At 46.8% G+C, this 15,963-nt stretch overlaps 1 protein-coding gene across 1 annotated transcript in view; it reads left to right on the top strand.

Moving 5' to 3' along the window:
• Positions 1-15,963, top strand: part of DEX1 (defective in exine formation protein (DEX1)) — a 199,323-nt gene that overhangs the window by 51,256 nt on the left and 132,104 nt on the right. Inside the window, exons 5-7 of the mRNA XM_087392435.1 lie at positions 12,036-12,153; positions 12,452-12,612; positions 14,635-15,197. Coding sequence (XP_087248561.1) covers positions 12,036-12,153; positions 12,452-12,612; positions 14,635-15,197 — 842 coding nt within the window. The remainder of the gene's footprint in view (positions 1-12,035; positions 12,154-12,451; positions 12,613-14,634; positions 15,198-15,963) is intronic.

Here is a 15,963-nt window from a genome sequence, read left to right as displayed (position 1 = left end):
CTCTGCATCGGGGTTTAGCGCGAATGAGGCCCCCTGCTAATCTTTGCCAGATCCTATGGAGGCTCCTCATCAAGGGGGAACCCTTCCCCATAAGGGGGGCCTCTGAGAAGATCCATGTGTGTGAATGCTGCCACTCCCCCCAGTGCGTGGGGTGTTCCTGAGAAGCCCTTGCCGTAAGAGGAGCTTCCAAGGGTCTGCATCTAGGGTGAGGCCGCACACAACCAACTTGCACAAGAGGGCTCTGCTCTGCATCTCCAGAATAATGATACCCAGGCCTCCCAATGCCTGCGGCATGATCAACGTCTGCCAAGCAACCCGGGCTCTAGTATTCCTCGTGCCGTTCGATCCTGCCCAAAGGAAGCTCCGAACCAACCGTTGAAGCTGCCCAATGCACCCTCTGTGAAAACACCAGCAGGAGGCGATATACCAAGCTGTGGCAAGAAGAACCTGGTTTGCCACTAAGGCATGGCCCGCTAGGGAGAGTTTGGCCGAGCTCCAGTAGAGAAGCTTGCGTCGGACACTCTCGAGGACCGGGACGATCTGCTGCTCTACTGTGGTATCAATACCCACCTAGCGGAAGCCAAAGTCGCTCCCCCATTCTTGAATCTCCAGTGTCTCCGCAGAGCCTGTGAAGAAACCTATGGATTTTGTCCAGTTGATCCGCGCACCTGAGGCCTCACAGTAGATAGCTAGGGTTCCCTTGACTCTCTCCAAGCTCGTTGTGGTGCCCTCTACGTACAAGGCTGTCATCTGCAAACTCGGTAGAGCCGTCTCTGCGCATTGCCCAGTCTCCAACGTAGAAGCGGTCTAGCCTCTCAAGGAGTCCATCATGTCTCCTCTGTTCGAAAGAGAAGAGGAGGCTGCTAGGTATCTTGCTGAACTCTAACTCTCACCACCACGGGTCTCTGCCACTGATTGTGAAGATGAAGTGCTCCTAGGTGCTTCGCTTTGCTGCTGGCATCTCAGAGGTACCGCCCTGCTTGTCCTCCCCAAACTCCAGGTATTGAAGTCCCCTCCAACAATCTAGGAGTCTGCATCCGGAAGACACTCTATCAGCCTTCTCCAGAAGATCGGCCGGTGCTGTTTGCACGCTGGGGCATACACGTTCAGGATCCCAATCGTGGACTCTCCCATCCTAACTGCCATGCAAACTGCCCATCTTGGGATAAGCTCGCCTTGATCATAAATCTCTGGAGCCAATGTCTGTGAGACCGAGATGCAGACTCCTCTGCTCCGTCCTACTGCAGGGGACTACACCTCTGGGCCTCTCCCCGGGAGGAGGTGGTGTTGTTGTCTAATGTTTGATACTCATATCTGTGTCTCTTGGGTCATCTCTGCTGAGAAAATATGCTCCTGAATCAAAAGAATGTCCACTGTCCGCCCTACCACTACCCTCTGCAGCTCTTGCCAAAAGATCAGGTACTGCGGTTGACTACGAGCACGGTCATGGAGTCGTGCACGTTCCAACTCACTATGGTCGAGCTCATGAGGACGGGGATGAAGAAAGCAAGGCTGTCCTGTGAGTGGGTGCCTGTTCCAAAAAGACTAGCTTATGTGACTTTGCCGGGTTTGGAGGACGAGTAGTCCGGTGCCTGTACGTCGGCGTACTAGGATCGACACCGGCTCAATGCCAATCTTTCGTGCCTCACTTCATCATGAAGGAGACTTTCACCCCAAATAGCTCCGCACACTTTTGGAGTGGCCAGTAGGATGCATGATCAACCTTTGCCTCAAGCGGCAATCTGATAACTCCTACCGCCAAACCACACATCGGCTTCTCCCCCGTGAAGCATAGCTGAAAATTCACCTCAGCACCATGGGCGTGCCAAAGGTCCAGTCCCTGTGGCCCCATCCACTCGTCCATCATGCATGAAATATGATCTCCCAGCATAGTATCAAACACCACTGGGCATCACTTCTCCAACCTTGTGGAGGCGAACTGGAATCTCCAAATTGGGTGTGTCTGGGAGCCAACTACACTGATCGAACCCCCTTTCCGGGGCTGCAAGATCACAAGTGTTACCTCCAGGGGTAGAGGCTAAGAGTTTGGAATCTCTAGATAATTCCAGGGTCCCAATCTCCAAAAGTCCCGTGGTAAGGGACGCCCAAGCTAGAAATTGAGAGCTGTTGACCGGGATGACGAGCTCCTTCCCTCTGGTTCCCCCCGAATGGAGAGAGGGGATGGGATGTTGCGATGAGGAAGTGGAAGGGGGCGCTGTCTTACCCTTGCCCGCCGGTAGGGGAGTCGAGGCGGGGGAGGCTGAAGAACCTGCTAGGGAGGTGGGGGGGGGGCCGGAGGGGGAGGGGGATGGGTGGTGAGGATGACCATAGTAGGAGGGGCGAGGGGGGCCCTGCAAGATCACAGGCGTTACCTCCAGGGATAGAGGCTAATAGTTCGGAATCTCTAGATAATTCAAAGGTCCCAATCTCCAGAAGTCCCGTGGTAAGGGACGCCCTGGCTAGAAATTGGGAGCTGTTGACCGGGAGGATGAGCTCCTTCCCTCTGGCTCCCCCCTCGAATGGAGAGAGGGGATGGGATGCTGCGATGAGGAAGTGGAAGGGGGCGCGTAGGGGAGTTGAGGCGGGGGAGGCTGAAGAACTTGCTAGGGAGGTGGAGGGGGGGGGGTGGAGGGCGAGGGGGGGGGAGGCTGAGGGGGAGGGGGACGGGGTGAGGATGACCATAGTAGGAGGGGCGAGGGGGGCGGAGGGGGCGAGGGGAACCCAGAAGGAAGGGGGGGAGTGGAGGGGGGGAGGGATCTGGGGCGGGAGGGCGGCGGGGGGAAGTAGGGGCGACCATAGGTCCCCCTTGTTGATCAGGCTCGCTGGGGCTCCGTTGGTAGGGTAGTCGAGGCGGGGGAGGCTGAAGAACCTGCTAAGGAGGTGGAGGGGGGGCGAAGGGCGAGGGGAGGGGGAGGGGGACGGGTGGTGAGGATGACCATAGTAGGAGGGGCGAGGAAGGGGGCGGGGGCAACCCTGAAGGAAGGGGGGAGGGATCTGGGGTGGGAGGGGGGCGGGGGGGAGTAAGGGTGACCATAGGCCCCCCTTGTTGATCAGGCTCGCTAGGGCTCTAGTTCTGCTCCTTCTCAATCACTGTCGGGCTAACGTTCGTAGCTTCCGCCATCATAGCATTAGGAGTTTCTGGGACTCGCTACTGATTCAAGGGTGAATGTGTGAGGAGATGGTGAGTGAGAGAGAGCTGGAAGCTTGGAAGCTGAAAGCTTAGTTGCAATAGAAGAGTGTGAGAGTACAACACAATGAGAGAAAGATAAGGTTTTGTCCTAGTGACAAAACCTTAGTAGTCACTAACCATAGTTAGTGAACTAACTGCGGTTAGGGGGCAAAACCTCTTAAAGAGGAAAAAGTGCCCCTAACTAGCTTATTATATTACATTGGTCACTGCTGAATTATATCTATAATTCTAACACCCCCCTGCAGTGCCAATGTCATGTACAAGGCTGATCAATCACCAAACGGATATAAATTCAGGGCACTGCGAAATGCCTCAAAATTTTCACGTGGTAGTGCTTTGGTGAAAATATCTGCAACGTTGTCATGTGTGGACACAAAGATCATACTGATCTCTCCTGCATGCAACTTCTCTCTGACGTAGTGATAGTGAACCTCAATGTGCTTCGTGCGAGCATGAAACACTGGATTCTTTGCCACTGCAATGGCATTGTGACTATCAGTGAGAATTGGAGAAGGACCCTCCAAAGACAGATGAAGATCAGCAAATAGACGTCGCAGCCAGACACATTCAACTGTTGCTGTGAAAGCTGCCCTGTACTCAGCTTCACATGATGAGGTAGCCACTGTAGATTGTTTCTTGCTCAGCCAGGAAATGCAAGATTTACCCAAAAAGAAACAATTGCCACTAGTGGACTGCCTAGTGTCATAATCACCAGCCCAATCTGAATCACTGTAGGCATGCATCTGCAAGTCACCCCCCTTGGGAAATAGCAAGCCAAAAGACTTTGTGCCCTGCAAATAACGGAAGATGCGCTTAACTGCCTGCCAATGCATAGTTTTTGGGCTGTGCATGTACTTGCTCACCTGAGATATTGCAAACTGAATATCAGGTCTAGTGTTGCAGAGATATATGAGGCATCCAACAACCTGACTGTAGAGTGTGGCATCAACTGATTCTCCTGCATCATGGATTGTGAGTTTCAGCCCCGGCTCCATGGGAGTGGCTATGGGCTTACACTCATGCATGTTAAATCTGTCCAAGAGTTTCTGAACATACTTGGACTGAGACATAACAATGCCACGTCTCTCATGAGAGAATTGGATCCCCAAATAAAAGTGAAGCAGCCCCAAATCTGACATGTCAAAGTTGGTCTGCAAATCAGCTTTGAAATCTGCAATTTTTTCTTCATTGGACCCTGTGAGCAGTAAGTCATCGACATAAAGAAGGATGACTAAAATTTCCCCCCCATCCATCTTGATGTAGAGGGTGCTCTCAGTAGGACTATTGTGCAGCCCCTTGTTGGTCAAAAAGGCATGTATCTTGGCATACCATGCACGAGGGGCCTGTTTCAGCCCGTATAAAGCTTTGTTGAGCCTGCATACTTGAAGTGCATTTGCTGTAATTTCAAAGCCCGGAGGTTGTTTGACATACACCTCTTCCAGCAAGTCCCCATTTAAGAAGGCTGTTTTTATGTCCAACTGATGAACATTCCACTCAAAATGTGCAGCCATTGCAATAACTGATCGGATGGTGGTCATCCGGGATGTAGGAGCGAATGTCTCCTCATAATCTATGCCCTTTTTTTGAGCATAGCCTTTAGCAACCAGCCTCGCCTTATCTTTGTCAATGGAGCCATTTGGCTTCCGTTTGACCTTGAAAACCCATCGTGTGCCAATGGCATGTTTACCCTGTGGCAAGTCTACAACATCCCAAGTCTGATTTTTTGCAATGGACTGCAACTCATCGTGCATGGCATTCATCCAATGCACATTATCCTTTGCCTCTTCGAATGTGGCAGGCTCCTCCTCATCAAGGAGAGTACCTGCATATGCTGATTCCACTGAATTAGCACCTTCCATGTGCCTTGCTCCATTGCGAGTCCTGCCAGATAATGGAGCATCAATTTTACTCTCTCTGAGAGTCTGTAACAGCCAGTTTACTGTTTTTGCTGCATGTATGTCTGCAATTTCTTGCTGCACCACCTGTTCCACTGCCTGTGGAGGGGGCAAGACATCCTGTGGCGGAACTGAAGCATCTGGAGGTTGCTGTAAATTCTGATTTGCATCAGAAAAATCAGTAGGGGAACCCAAGGCAATGGGTAGCAACCCCTCAAAGACATCCTCTGAAGACGAAGGCATTTGAAATTCAGCCTGAGTGTGAGCTGAATTTTCAGAAAATATCACATCTCTACTTACTATGATCTTGCGTGTAGCAGGATTGTAGAGACGGTACCCCTTGCTTTCTGCACTGTATCCAACAAATATGCATTTGATGGCTTTATCTGACAACTTGTGCCTAAATTCAACTGGCACATGTGCATAAGCAAGGCATCCAAAGACTCGGAAGTGATCCACTGAAGGCTTCCTGTCATTCCAGACCTCATAAGGAGTTTTTGTTTTTAAAGCCTTAGTGGGAGCCCGATTCAAAATGTAATTGGCACACATCAAACCCTCTAGCCAGAATTTGTGAGGCATGTGTTTGCTTTTCAGCATACATCTGTCCATCTCCACGAGGGTTCTATTTTTCCTCTCAGCTTTGCATTTTGCTGAGGGGTCAGCCTTACTGTGAGCTGATGCACAATACCCTTGCCTTTGAGAAAAGCATCAAATTCTGAAGACAAGTATTCCCCACCTCTATCCGTGCGCAATGTTTGTATCTTGAGTCCGGTTTCATTTTCTACCATGGCTGAAAAGTGTTTAAACACCGTGAACACTTCAGATTTCTTTTTCAGCCCATAAACCCAAGTAAAATTGGAGTAGTCATCAATAAATGTTACGAAGTAGAGATGACCACCCAACGATGGAGTCCTCATGGGACCACAGACATCACTGTGTATAAGCTGTAATTTGCGGACAGCTTTAACTGAACCATCCTTCTTGAAGGGGAATCTATGCATCTTACCTAAAATGCACCCTTCACAGGCATGTGGAGGAGGTATCTCAAGAGGTGGCAATGCATCAACCATGGAAAACTTCTGAAGTGTCATCAAGCTGTTGTAATGCATGTGGCCATATCTGGCATGCCATAATTCTGCATTCTGCATGGCAGCTGTAGGGGTAGAAACTGCAAGAGCATGGGCTGCTCTTTTCTCAAAAATATCAAGCTGAAAAAGCCCACGCAGCAGAGTACCAGATAACCTTAAGGCATAGTCGGCTTCCCTGTCTCGGACAGCACATTTGTCATCCTCAAAGATGACATGAAATCCCCCTCTGTTAAGAGTGGACACTGAAAGGAGATTTTTGGTTATGCCAGGCACATATAAGACATCTGAAAGTCTGAAAATCGAGCCATCAATGGCAATGAGCTCAACCTCTCCTGTGCCACGTACTGAATATGATGAGTTGTTGGCACAAGTGACTTTCTTACCAACGGGAGGTGGATGCAAGGAAGTAAAAAGACACTTCCTAGAAGTGATGTGCTTGGATGCACCGCTGTCAAAATACCATGTGTTCAGTGTTTCATTAACACTGAAAGCAGATGCATTTGTAGAAGAGTCATAACTGCAAGTAAAAAATACATATGTATCATCACTGCAAGTGGCTGTACTATCCCGAGCATCTGGAACAGCAACCTAGAATCTGAAATGCAAGATAAAAAGGCATAATCCTGTCCAACAAAGTTGGCTGCAGCATCCCCACTGTCAGATGCATGAGGAGCTGAATCTGAAACAGCCATACCTGAGCTGTTTTTCTTTTCTTTTGCAAGCCTTTTCCTGCATTCTGCTATGTGATGACCTGGCTTTTTGCAGTAGTGACAAAAACCCTTCTTCTTGGGCTTACTTGCATCATTTTTAGCCTTTTGTGAAGGCTGTCCTGACCCACTGGAAGGCTGATTTACTGATGTCTTTGCCTGTCCCTTTGTTTTTGATTTAAATTTTGAGAGCATGGCTTGTTCACCTGCACGTGAAGCCAAATTTTTCCTGGTCTGCTCTTCCTGAAGCAGAAGTCCTATCAACTCATGAAAAGTGAGAGGATTTGCACCCCCCCTCAATGATAAGTTCAGCGAAGTATGAAAGCTAAGATAAGACTCAGGAAGAGAATTCAGAGTGGTTGTAATCATCTCTGAATCAGGAATAATTTCATCTATGTTTAACAATTGCTCTCTGAGATCCTGTAGCTTTGTGAGGTGGATTGACATGGAGTCACCCTCTTCCATATGTGTATTACTCAACTCTCTTTTCAAGAAAGATACCCTTGCATCATTCCGAGCTGCATACATGCTTTCCAAAATATCCCACGCTGCCCTGGAGGTCTTACACGACCGGATATGCAGAATGATAAATCTTTTCACTGAAAGAGAGATGCATGACAAAGCTAAGGCATCCCGTGAATCCCATCTCTTCTGCTCTGGAGTAGTGACTATAGCTGCACCACCAACTTGTCCTGCAGCTGCACCCTGTGCACGACCTCTTCCACCTCCTTGCTGAGGAGGGGTAGCAGGTGCAATATCTGCTGGTCGGATCTCATCCCCATTGACATAATCCCATAAATTGCGAGAAATCAGAATATTACGTACCATGAAACTCCAGAGGGAGTACCATCCAACTTGTCTTCTTGTGAAAGACCACCGAACTGGAACTCATTCTGATTTTGATGGGCCATATCTAAGAAAAAGATTGAAGCAGATACAAAGCTGAATTCCCTTACTGGGAATGAAATGCACAAATCCCAAAAAACAACACAGCCAAGCACGGGCTGTAAATGCAACTTAGATTTCTGTACTTGCACTGTCAGAAATCTGTCCAAGCATCAAAAACTCTCCAAAATCTGCCAAAAGTGCTTCAAACACTCCAAGAAAGGCAGTATGAACTGAATACTCCAAAAATTGCTCTCCCAACACAAAAGCCCCAGAGATCCAAGGGAGTGGCAGCTAGCTTAGGCTCGTGGGGAATGATCTGATCAAGGAGTTGAAGAGCATATTTCTGTTGAGAAACAAAGATACCACCAGAATGCTGAACAGCTTCCATGCCGAAGAAATAGGAGAGAAGACCGAGATCGGTCATCTCAAATGTGGTGCTGAGTTGAGTTTTAATGAATTGAAGTGTGGTGGTGGTAGAGCCCAAAAGCAAAAGATCATCTACGTAAAGTAAGATAAAGCAGACCCCCTCTGAAGATTGATGTATATATAAATTCGGATCAAAAGGAGTGGAATGAAACCCATTAGTTTTGAGGAAGGTGTCTATTCGGTGGAACCAGGACCGAGGTGTTTGTTTAAGCCCATAAAGAGCTTTGCGGAGACGGAATACCTTATTTTCATGGCCAGGAGGAGAAAAACCTGGTGGGGGAGCCACATAGACTTCCTCATCGAGGTAGCAAATTTTAGACTAGATCTGCAGATCTGTCTGCAAAAGCCCCAAATTTTAGACAAAATCTGCAATTTTTGCTCCAGATGTAGCTCCGAAACTACACAATGATTGCAATGTCTGCAACATACAAAATGCCCCAAATGTACTCCCAGAATACTGAGCCAAACAATGGCTGTCTGCAAAATTTGCCTGCCAAAGATCACCTGCTAGTTCTCTTGTACGAAACCAAGGAGCTACCTGCTGTACGGAAGTAGATTCAGTACGGAATCACTGTACTGAAAACAGTACGGAAGTGCCGTACAGTTGGTACGGCACTGTACGGATGGTACGACGACATGTACTGTACGGCGAGCAGGTACGCAGACTGTACGGAAAAGACAACCTGTACGAAAACATGTACGGATACCTGTTGGACAGAATGTACGCGTAGGTACGGTCAACTATGGCGAGTTGTACGGCGAAACTGTACAGGAGCTGTACGGAACTGTACGGCTAACCGTACAGTCTGGCGACGATGTACGGTGAGCAGGTCTGCAAGGCGTTGTACGGACGACGATGGAGTACGACAGATCTGTACGGCGCAACTGTACGGCAGGATTCCGTACAGTCGTACGGATTGTACGGACGAGATGATGCAGGCTGTAGCTGGAGCTGGACGGGGAGGTTGGAGCTGGAGGCAAAGAGTAGGAGCTGAAGGGAGCAGGGAGCACGGAGCACTTGAACCCGCTCTGATACCAAATGTGAGGAGATGGTGAGTGAGAGAGAGCAAGAGAGAGTGAGAGCTGGAAGCTTGGAAGCTGAAAGCTTAGTTGCAATAGAAGAGTGTGAGAGTACAACACAATGAGAGAAAGATAAGGTTTTGTCTTAGTGACAAAACCTTAGTAGTCACTAACCATAGTTAGTGAACTAACTGCGGTTAGGGGGAAAAACCTCTTAAAGAGGGAAAAGTGCCCCTAACTAGCTTATTATATTACATTGGTCACTGCTGAATTATATCTATAATTCTAACAGAATGCGGACGTTGTACCTCCATCATGAGAGGATCACCTGGTTGAGCAGTGGCCCCTACCGCTACAGGGGGTGGGTCTCCACATATGGGCTTCTGCTGCTGCTCCTCCTTAGGTGGCTCTCGAAATACTCTCTCTCTCTCTCTCTCTCTCTCTCTCTCTCTCTGTGCATCTAGCTCTTTGCGTGCGGCGCTTTCGAGCCTGTTTGCTTGGTTTCTTTTTCTTTTTAACCGGGGTCCAATCCCCTTCTAAAGGGGTCACCCATGGGGTCTGAGACTCCTGCTGCTCCTGTCTGGGGGGGTGCTGGGCTTTGGCCTGTTGACTCTGCCTGGTCTGCGGGGGTGGGGGGGGGGAGGAGCTCAGCCTTGACCGCGGGGGCAATCTTTGGCTAGGTGACCCATATGTCTGCAACGAAGAGACTGGCTTGGTAACCCAGAAATCTCCACTTGCTGGTGAAGTGTACCCGCTTCAAGGGTCTTTAGGAGGATCAACTCTGGGAGGGACTCTGGGCTCTCAACCACCAGTCTGCTGATCCTGGGGATCCCATCATCTGCTATCACGGATGTGGCTGAATCTGGCGAAGACTCTAGCATAGTGCCAAATGCTCGACCAATGGAGAGGGATGGCTCTATATTTCTTTGGGAGCCTTGGGAAGCAGAGTGTAACTGGAAAATGGGGAACATGGTGTGTCGTGTCCATGTCCTCCATTGTAAAGCCATGGTACCAAGGGAAGAGATACACCAAATGCGGGGCAAGAAGGATGGGACTCTGCTCCACAAGTGACAAGGCGGTAGCGAGGGAGCTTAGTTGGATGAGGATGACGCCTCTTCCGTAGATGGTGACCTCCTGAATGTGGTCTCCATCCCCAGTGCCAAACCTGCCTGGATCCACTCTCGCACTTGTCTCCTTGTGGGTGTGAGGCCCACAATTCTGCCCATGATTGCCTTGTTCTGGAGGGACTGAACTGCTTGCGGTACCTGTTGCTTGTCGGTTAGAGAAAGAAGGACCTTAACGGTTGTGGGATTCGAGGGTGCTGCCATAGAGCCCCTCTGGCCAGATCAAAGGTCACCACCAAGATTTTCCTCCTCCGAACAAACACAAATGCTCCCGCTGCAAAAGAAGAAGAGGGAGAACCGGAGGGAAGGAGGCGAAGAGGGGGGTCCGGATGAGGCGGGGAGGAGTAGGAGATGAGGTGAGGGGGGGTCAGAGAAGGGAGGCAGGGGGGGGTAGTGGGGGGAGGTAGGGGCGGAGATAGCAGCGGGGGGGTGGGCGGGAGGAGTAGCGACGGCGGAGGGGGCAGCAGGGGCAGAGGTAGGGGCAGCGTGGGTGGTGGAGGAGGCGGGAGGAGGCACAGACGGCGGAGGGGGCAGCGCGGGCAGCGGAGGAGGCGGGGTAGGAGCGCGGGCAGGGGAGGAGGAGCAGCAAAGGCGGGAGAGGAGGCCGGGAAGGAGAGGTGGAGGAGATGGTAGGAGGGAGGCGGGGGGGGGGCTGCGAGGAGGAAGAGAGGGCTGAGGGGGCACCGGGAGCAGCGAGGCGGACAGCAGGAGCGGCAGCTCACCTACGTAACTTGTACATCAATCTGATGTCTCGCCATGCTGCTTTCCTAAGAGCGAACACCCATCTCTGCGATAGAGCTGTCCTACAAATGCGTCTCAGGGAGGCATTGGTGTATCATCTCACCATCTCTAGATCTATCCCTGCAGTTGTTCATATCACAATGTATCTGCTTAGAATATCTTCTTTATGCTCAGTGCTGGAAAGTGCTCTTTAATCTCAGCTGATATGCTGGGTCAAGTATCTGCACACACCTAATGTGTTTAAAATGTCCCCGTCTTTTTGACATCTTCAAGGCAGACTTAGTTGGTCAGAGTAAAATGCTTGTATAAGTCTTTAATATAGTGGATTCACTAGAATAAGGAAGACATCAAAGTATTGGTTATGCTAAGCAATTGTTTCTTGCAATGTGCAGTGGATAGGAACCTGAGTCGACTTGTGAGTTTTTGTTTAATTGTAATTTTATTGTAGAATATTGAATGTTTGCTAGATATATCATGAAGTAGCGAATGTCAGCTTTCTTAAACATGTTTCTTGCAGGGATGATCCAATTCAAAGCAATTGGATGTTTTGGCTAATAGTTAATGCACTTTGTCTTTGTATTGAAGTATGAGAGGCCTTTGAAAAGCTCAAATTCAAAATGGACTGGATGCCAGGCAGTTCGCGGGGGGTTCCTTACTTTTTTGCAAAAAGATCTCTCATGCAAAAAGATCTCTCATATCTTAGTTATTAAGACAGAGTCGAATGTCTAACCAGGGAACCTCTTTGCAAGAAAAAAAAGAAAGAAAGTTGTAGGGGTCTCCTTACTTTTTTGCAAAAAGATCTCTCATATCTTAGTTATTAAGACAGTGTCGAATGTCTAACCAGGGAATCTCTTTGAAAAAAGAAAGCTTCCTTAGATTGAATGTCTGCTCATAATGACACAACGTAAATGGTATTTCTTATTGCTATGTTTTGATGCCATTGAGGAAACATGCAGGTTGGCCAGCAGCTCACCAGTCCACTTCTCATTCCAGTCCCTTATTGTATGATCTCGACAAGGATTCTGTACGGGAAATTGCGTTAGCAACATACAATGGAGAAGTTGTATTTTTCAGGTGCGTGACTTACGTCACTTGAATGCTAAAAACGTGGTTTTTATAGGCAGCATGTTTGTAGAATTGGAAGAACTGCCATAAGAGAAGTCACTCACAATGACGATTTCAATATAGCTTTTCTTCAAAAACGTCATCGTTTGGGCAGGCTTGTGCATTATTGAATTTTGACATATGCATCAAACTGATTATTTAGTTTTAAGTAACTTGAAATGGACATGATGTTGCATCATACATAGCATCAGTCTTTATCTTTAAAACCTAAGATGAGCTCATGTAGGGCTTGTTTCAATTGGTGAAGGTCCTCAGGCTATTTGATGACAGAAAAGTTGATTCTTCCAAGGGAGCGTGTCAGGAAGGATTGGTATGTGGGTATAGAGCCTGATCATGCAGATCGATCTCATCCTGATGTTCACGATGACAGTCTCATTGCTGAGAGCACGAATCGGTTATCCTCTAATGGTATGCATTGTCTAATTTATGCAATCTCGATTGTTACATGCTGATATGGTCTTTTATTGACTGCCTAGAAAATCACTCCTTTTTTTGAGAAATAGAAAGGGAAATTCAGGATGAAAAATGTCTTTTGTTGTACCTTGTCTATCTGGAAATGGAAATATAATGTGAGCAATGTTGTTTTGTCATGCTTCTCTACCTTTAAGCTGATTCATGGCAAGATTGCTCTGAAACGTCATTGTGGCTTTTGACTTGCGACAGTTGTGGAAGCGCTGAAAGTATGTCTATCTGCAAATAGTTATGGTTGAATGAGCTGTAGTTGGTTAGCCCTGCCCTTTATTTTCTCCAGACAAATCAATACTCATCAGATTAGCACATGAACTGCTGGTTATAAATTGGGCAAAGTTCTATTCATGTAGCATGCACCGGATCCAGTCCATGCATGATGAGGTTTGAAGATTTGTTGAGTGGACATCTAAAGTGATGACTGCACGTGTTCTTTTGATCCTAAGTTTGGGATTTCATGATCTCTCTTGAAGGTGCAGTTAAACGTTTGATGACTAGCGTACGAATTCTGTAGGGAATGTAAATGATTGTTTTATAACATTAGACATTTGTAAATGAAATATACAAGTATAGAAATCGATGCATACAGACACTTAAACGCACGATGACTCGTGTACAAATCCTGTAAGGAATGTAAGTGATTCGTTATATACATTAGACATTTGTAAATGAAATATACAAGTATAGAAATTGATACATACATACACACATTTTCTCAAATAAAGGGAATATATGGATGAGAAAGCCTAAAAGAGATTGTCTCCTCAGCTTCATTCAATCCTTATTGCTCTCAGTCATTTTATGTTTGCATCTTTTTCATGCATGGGTCATCTTTAGTAGCACATGTTATCATGGCAACAGGCTTCCAAAACTACTGATTGAAGCATTAAGAATGAACCTTTGATACATGGGCACTTTTTGCAGTCTTCAGCATTCACAAGTCACATCAGCAGAGTTGCACCTTTTCAGAATGGTTTGACCTGTGTTAAGACATAAGTGAGCTGGTCTTCAAATTTTACCAGTCCTCATGGATTGAGAGCTGCAGGTAAGAAGATAACTTATTACAAGGGTGCAACAAGGGCTATGGGAAGCAGCACATAAGACAAAGATTTTGCAAAGAAGGATACAGAATGGTTGCTGCATCTTAACTGAGGTGGGAAGTCTTTGATAGACTTAAGTAATTATAATTCATGCATGCTTGAAATTTTCTCTCATAGAGAGATTTTCTATCATAAGAAGGATCCTGCTTGGAAGACGAGCGCGTTTTTGGTAATTATAGCTTGACATGTATCTAGAAGCTTGGATGACATTGAGATATAAGGATTATCACTAATGGTAGTTGGCTTCCTGTAGACCAGCATCCTTACTAGATGATGTAAGAGTCAGTTTGCAGCATGACATGTAGGAATGCCACTTTCTACTTGGAAATATAGGCCGGAATTGAGCTGTAAGCAAATGTATAAATGCATTTGCTTAGATTTGTCAGTCAGAGTGCTGAAAGATTGTACATTGATAAGCCTGGTGGATGTGCAATTCCATGGTCACAAATCTACTTAACTCCTGGTCTCTCCAACATGGGCCTTAGCTTGTGGACAATAATTGGTAATGGCCCCCTCTTTGTTTTCGTTTGTCCTTTTAAGGGGTTTGACAGTATTTCATTTTCCACAGTATTATGCCACTTTTTGCTCTCTGTGTTGAGCTTTTTTCCAGGCTTTGAGAGTTCTGATGGTGCTGTTCTTTTAAATCTAATGTCTTCCCATGTAAACATTGCCATTTGCTCCTCCACTCATGCCTTATTTTCGTTTTAGCTTTAAAAAAAAAAAAAACTAATGTCTCGCAATGTAAACATTGCCATTTTCTCCTCCATTCATGCTTTACTTTTACTCCCTTTTTTTTTTGTGGGTGTTTGACAATTAATGTTGGATCCATATTTGATTGTTAAACTTTTGTTGAATACTACAGATAGTAAAAAATCAGCTTTGGCTAGTGGTAATGAGACTGTTGCAACTAATAACACAGTTGGCACATTGTTAGACAATGGGGAGGCTAGCTTGAAAAAGAACATATCTGAAAAAACAGGCAAGTCATCGACAAGCAATGTACTGGATGCTAAAATTGATGAAAGACTGGACCAAGAGGAAGTATTGGGCAGTGGTCTGGAAATGGCGGCAACCACTTTCAACAGGTCTCAAACTTCAGATGTAACAGCAATGCATGGGGCACAACAGCGACGACTGCTTGAGGATGCAGACTCTTCCAACAAGGATCCTAAAGAGGGGAGTGAAAGTGGGGAAACACCGACTGTGGAAAACGATCAGGGAGCTTTGGAGGATGCAGCTGATGCTTCGTTTGAGGTGTTCCGTGATGAGGAGGAAAACATGGAGGATGGGTTGACAGAGGAGTATCAATATGATTATGATGATTATGTGGATGAAACAATGTGGGGTGATGAGAATTGGAAAGAGGCTCAACATGAAAAGGAAGAGGACTACATCAGCATTGATGCACACATTTTAAGTACTCCAGTAAGTTAGTGGGCCTTTTGTCTCTACTGAGAATATGAATTCCACTTGCTAGCTGTTTAGTATCTTTTAATCTCGCACTTTCTGGAACCAACTGTTTTGTTACTTTCAACTGCAATGCACCCAAATTTCCTTCATCAAGGATGTCAAAGCCAGACTTTTGTATGCACATTTATTTGAATTTATTTAACAGGGAATTTGTTTGAATACATGAGGCTTTGACGTTATACGAATTTCTTTTCTGATGGATTCCGTAAGCATAAGAGAGGAACATTTTGCTGGGTGAATCCCCACTCACATTTTAAATAGTGTTTAGAGGGTTTACATGAGGCTTTGACGTTATACGAGTTTCTTTTCTGATGGATTCCTTAAGCATAAGAGAGGAACATTTTGCTGGGTGAATCCCCACTCACATTTTAAATAGTGTTTAGAGGGTTTCCTAGGGCATGGAATGCATGCTTCTGTTCTTCCCCATTTGGTGCTACTTTTTGTTGTTTAGAAAGCAGCTTATTTGTTGAGCTACTTGGAGTAGCAAGTGCTAAAGCTTACAATGTGGACGTTTCTACCGGTACAACCAGACGTATTCTTTTGACTATTAAAAGTTAATATGCCATTTTAGTGCGGATCATTCGTGTGAGTACTATCCGGGACCAGCCTGCCTCTAAGAAGTCTGGGCCCCAAATGGGGCTACCATACATACAAGGTGGATGAACAAGAGACCTGAAGAGAAGAAGCTTGAAACTTTGTCGCTCAAGTCTGGTCAGTGTGG

Source organism: Dipteris shenzhenensis, chromosome 21, assembly GCF_047967505.1.
Source record: "Dipteris shenzhenensis isolate YYH24624 ecotype China chromosome 21, Dip_SZ_1.0, whole genome shotgun sequence".
Taxonomy (NCBI): Eukaryota; Viridiplantae; Streptophyta; class Polypodiopsida; order Gleicheniales; family Dipteridaceae; genus Dipteris; species Dipteris shenzhenensis.
The sequence above is the reverse complement of the archived record's forward strand: the minus strand, read 5'-3'. Positions and strand labels throughout refer to the sequence as shown.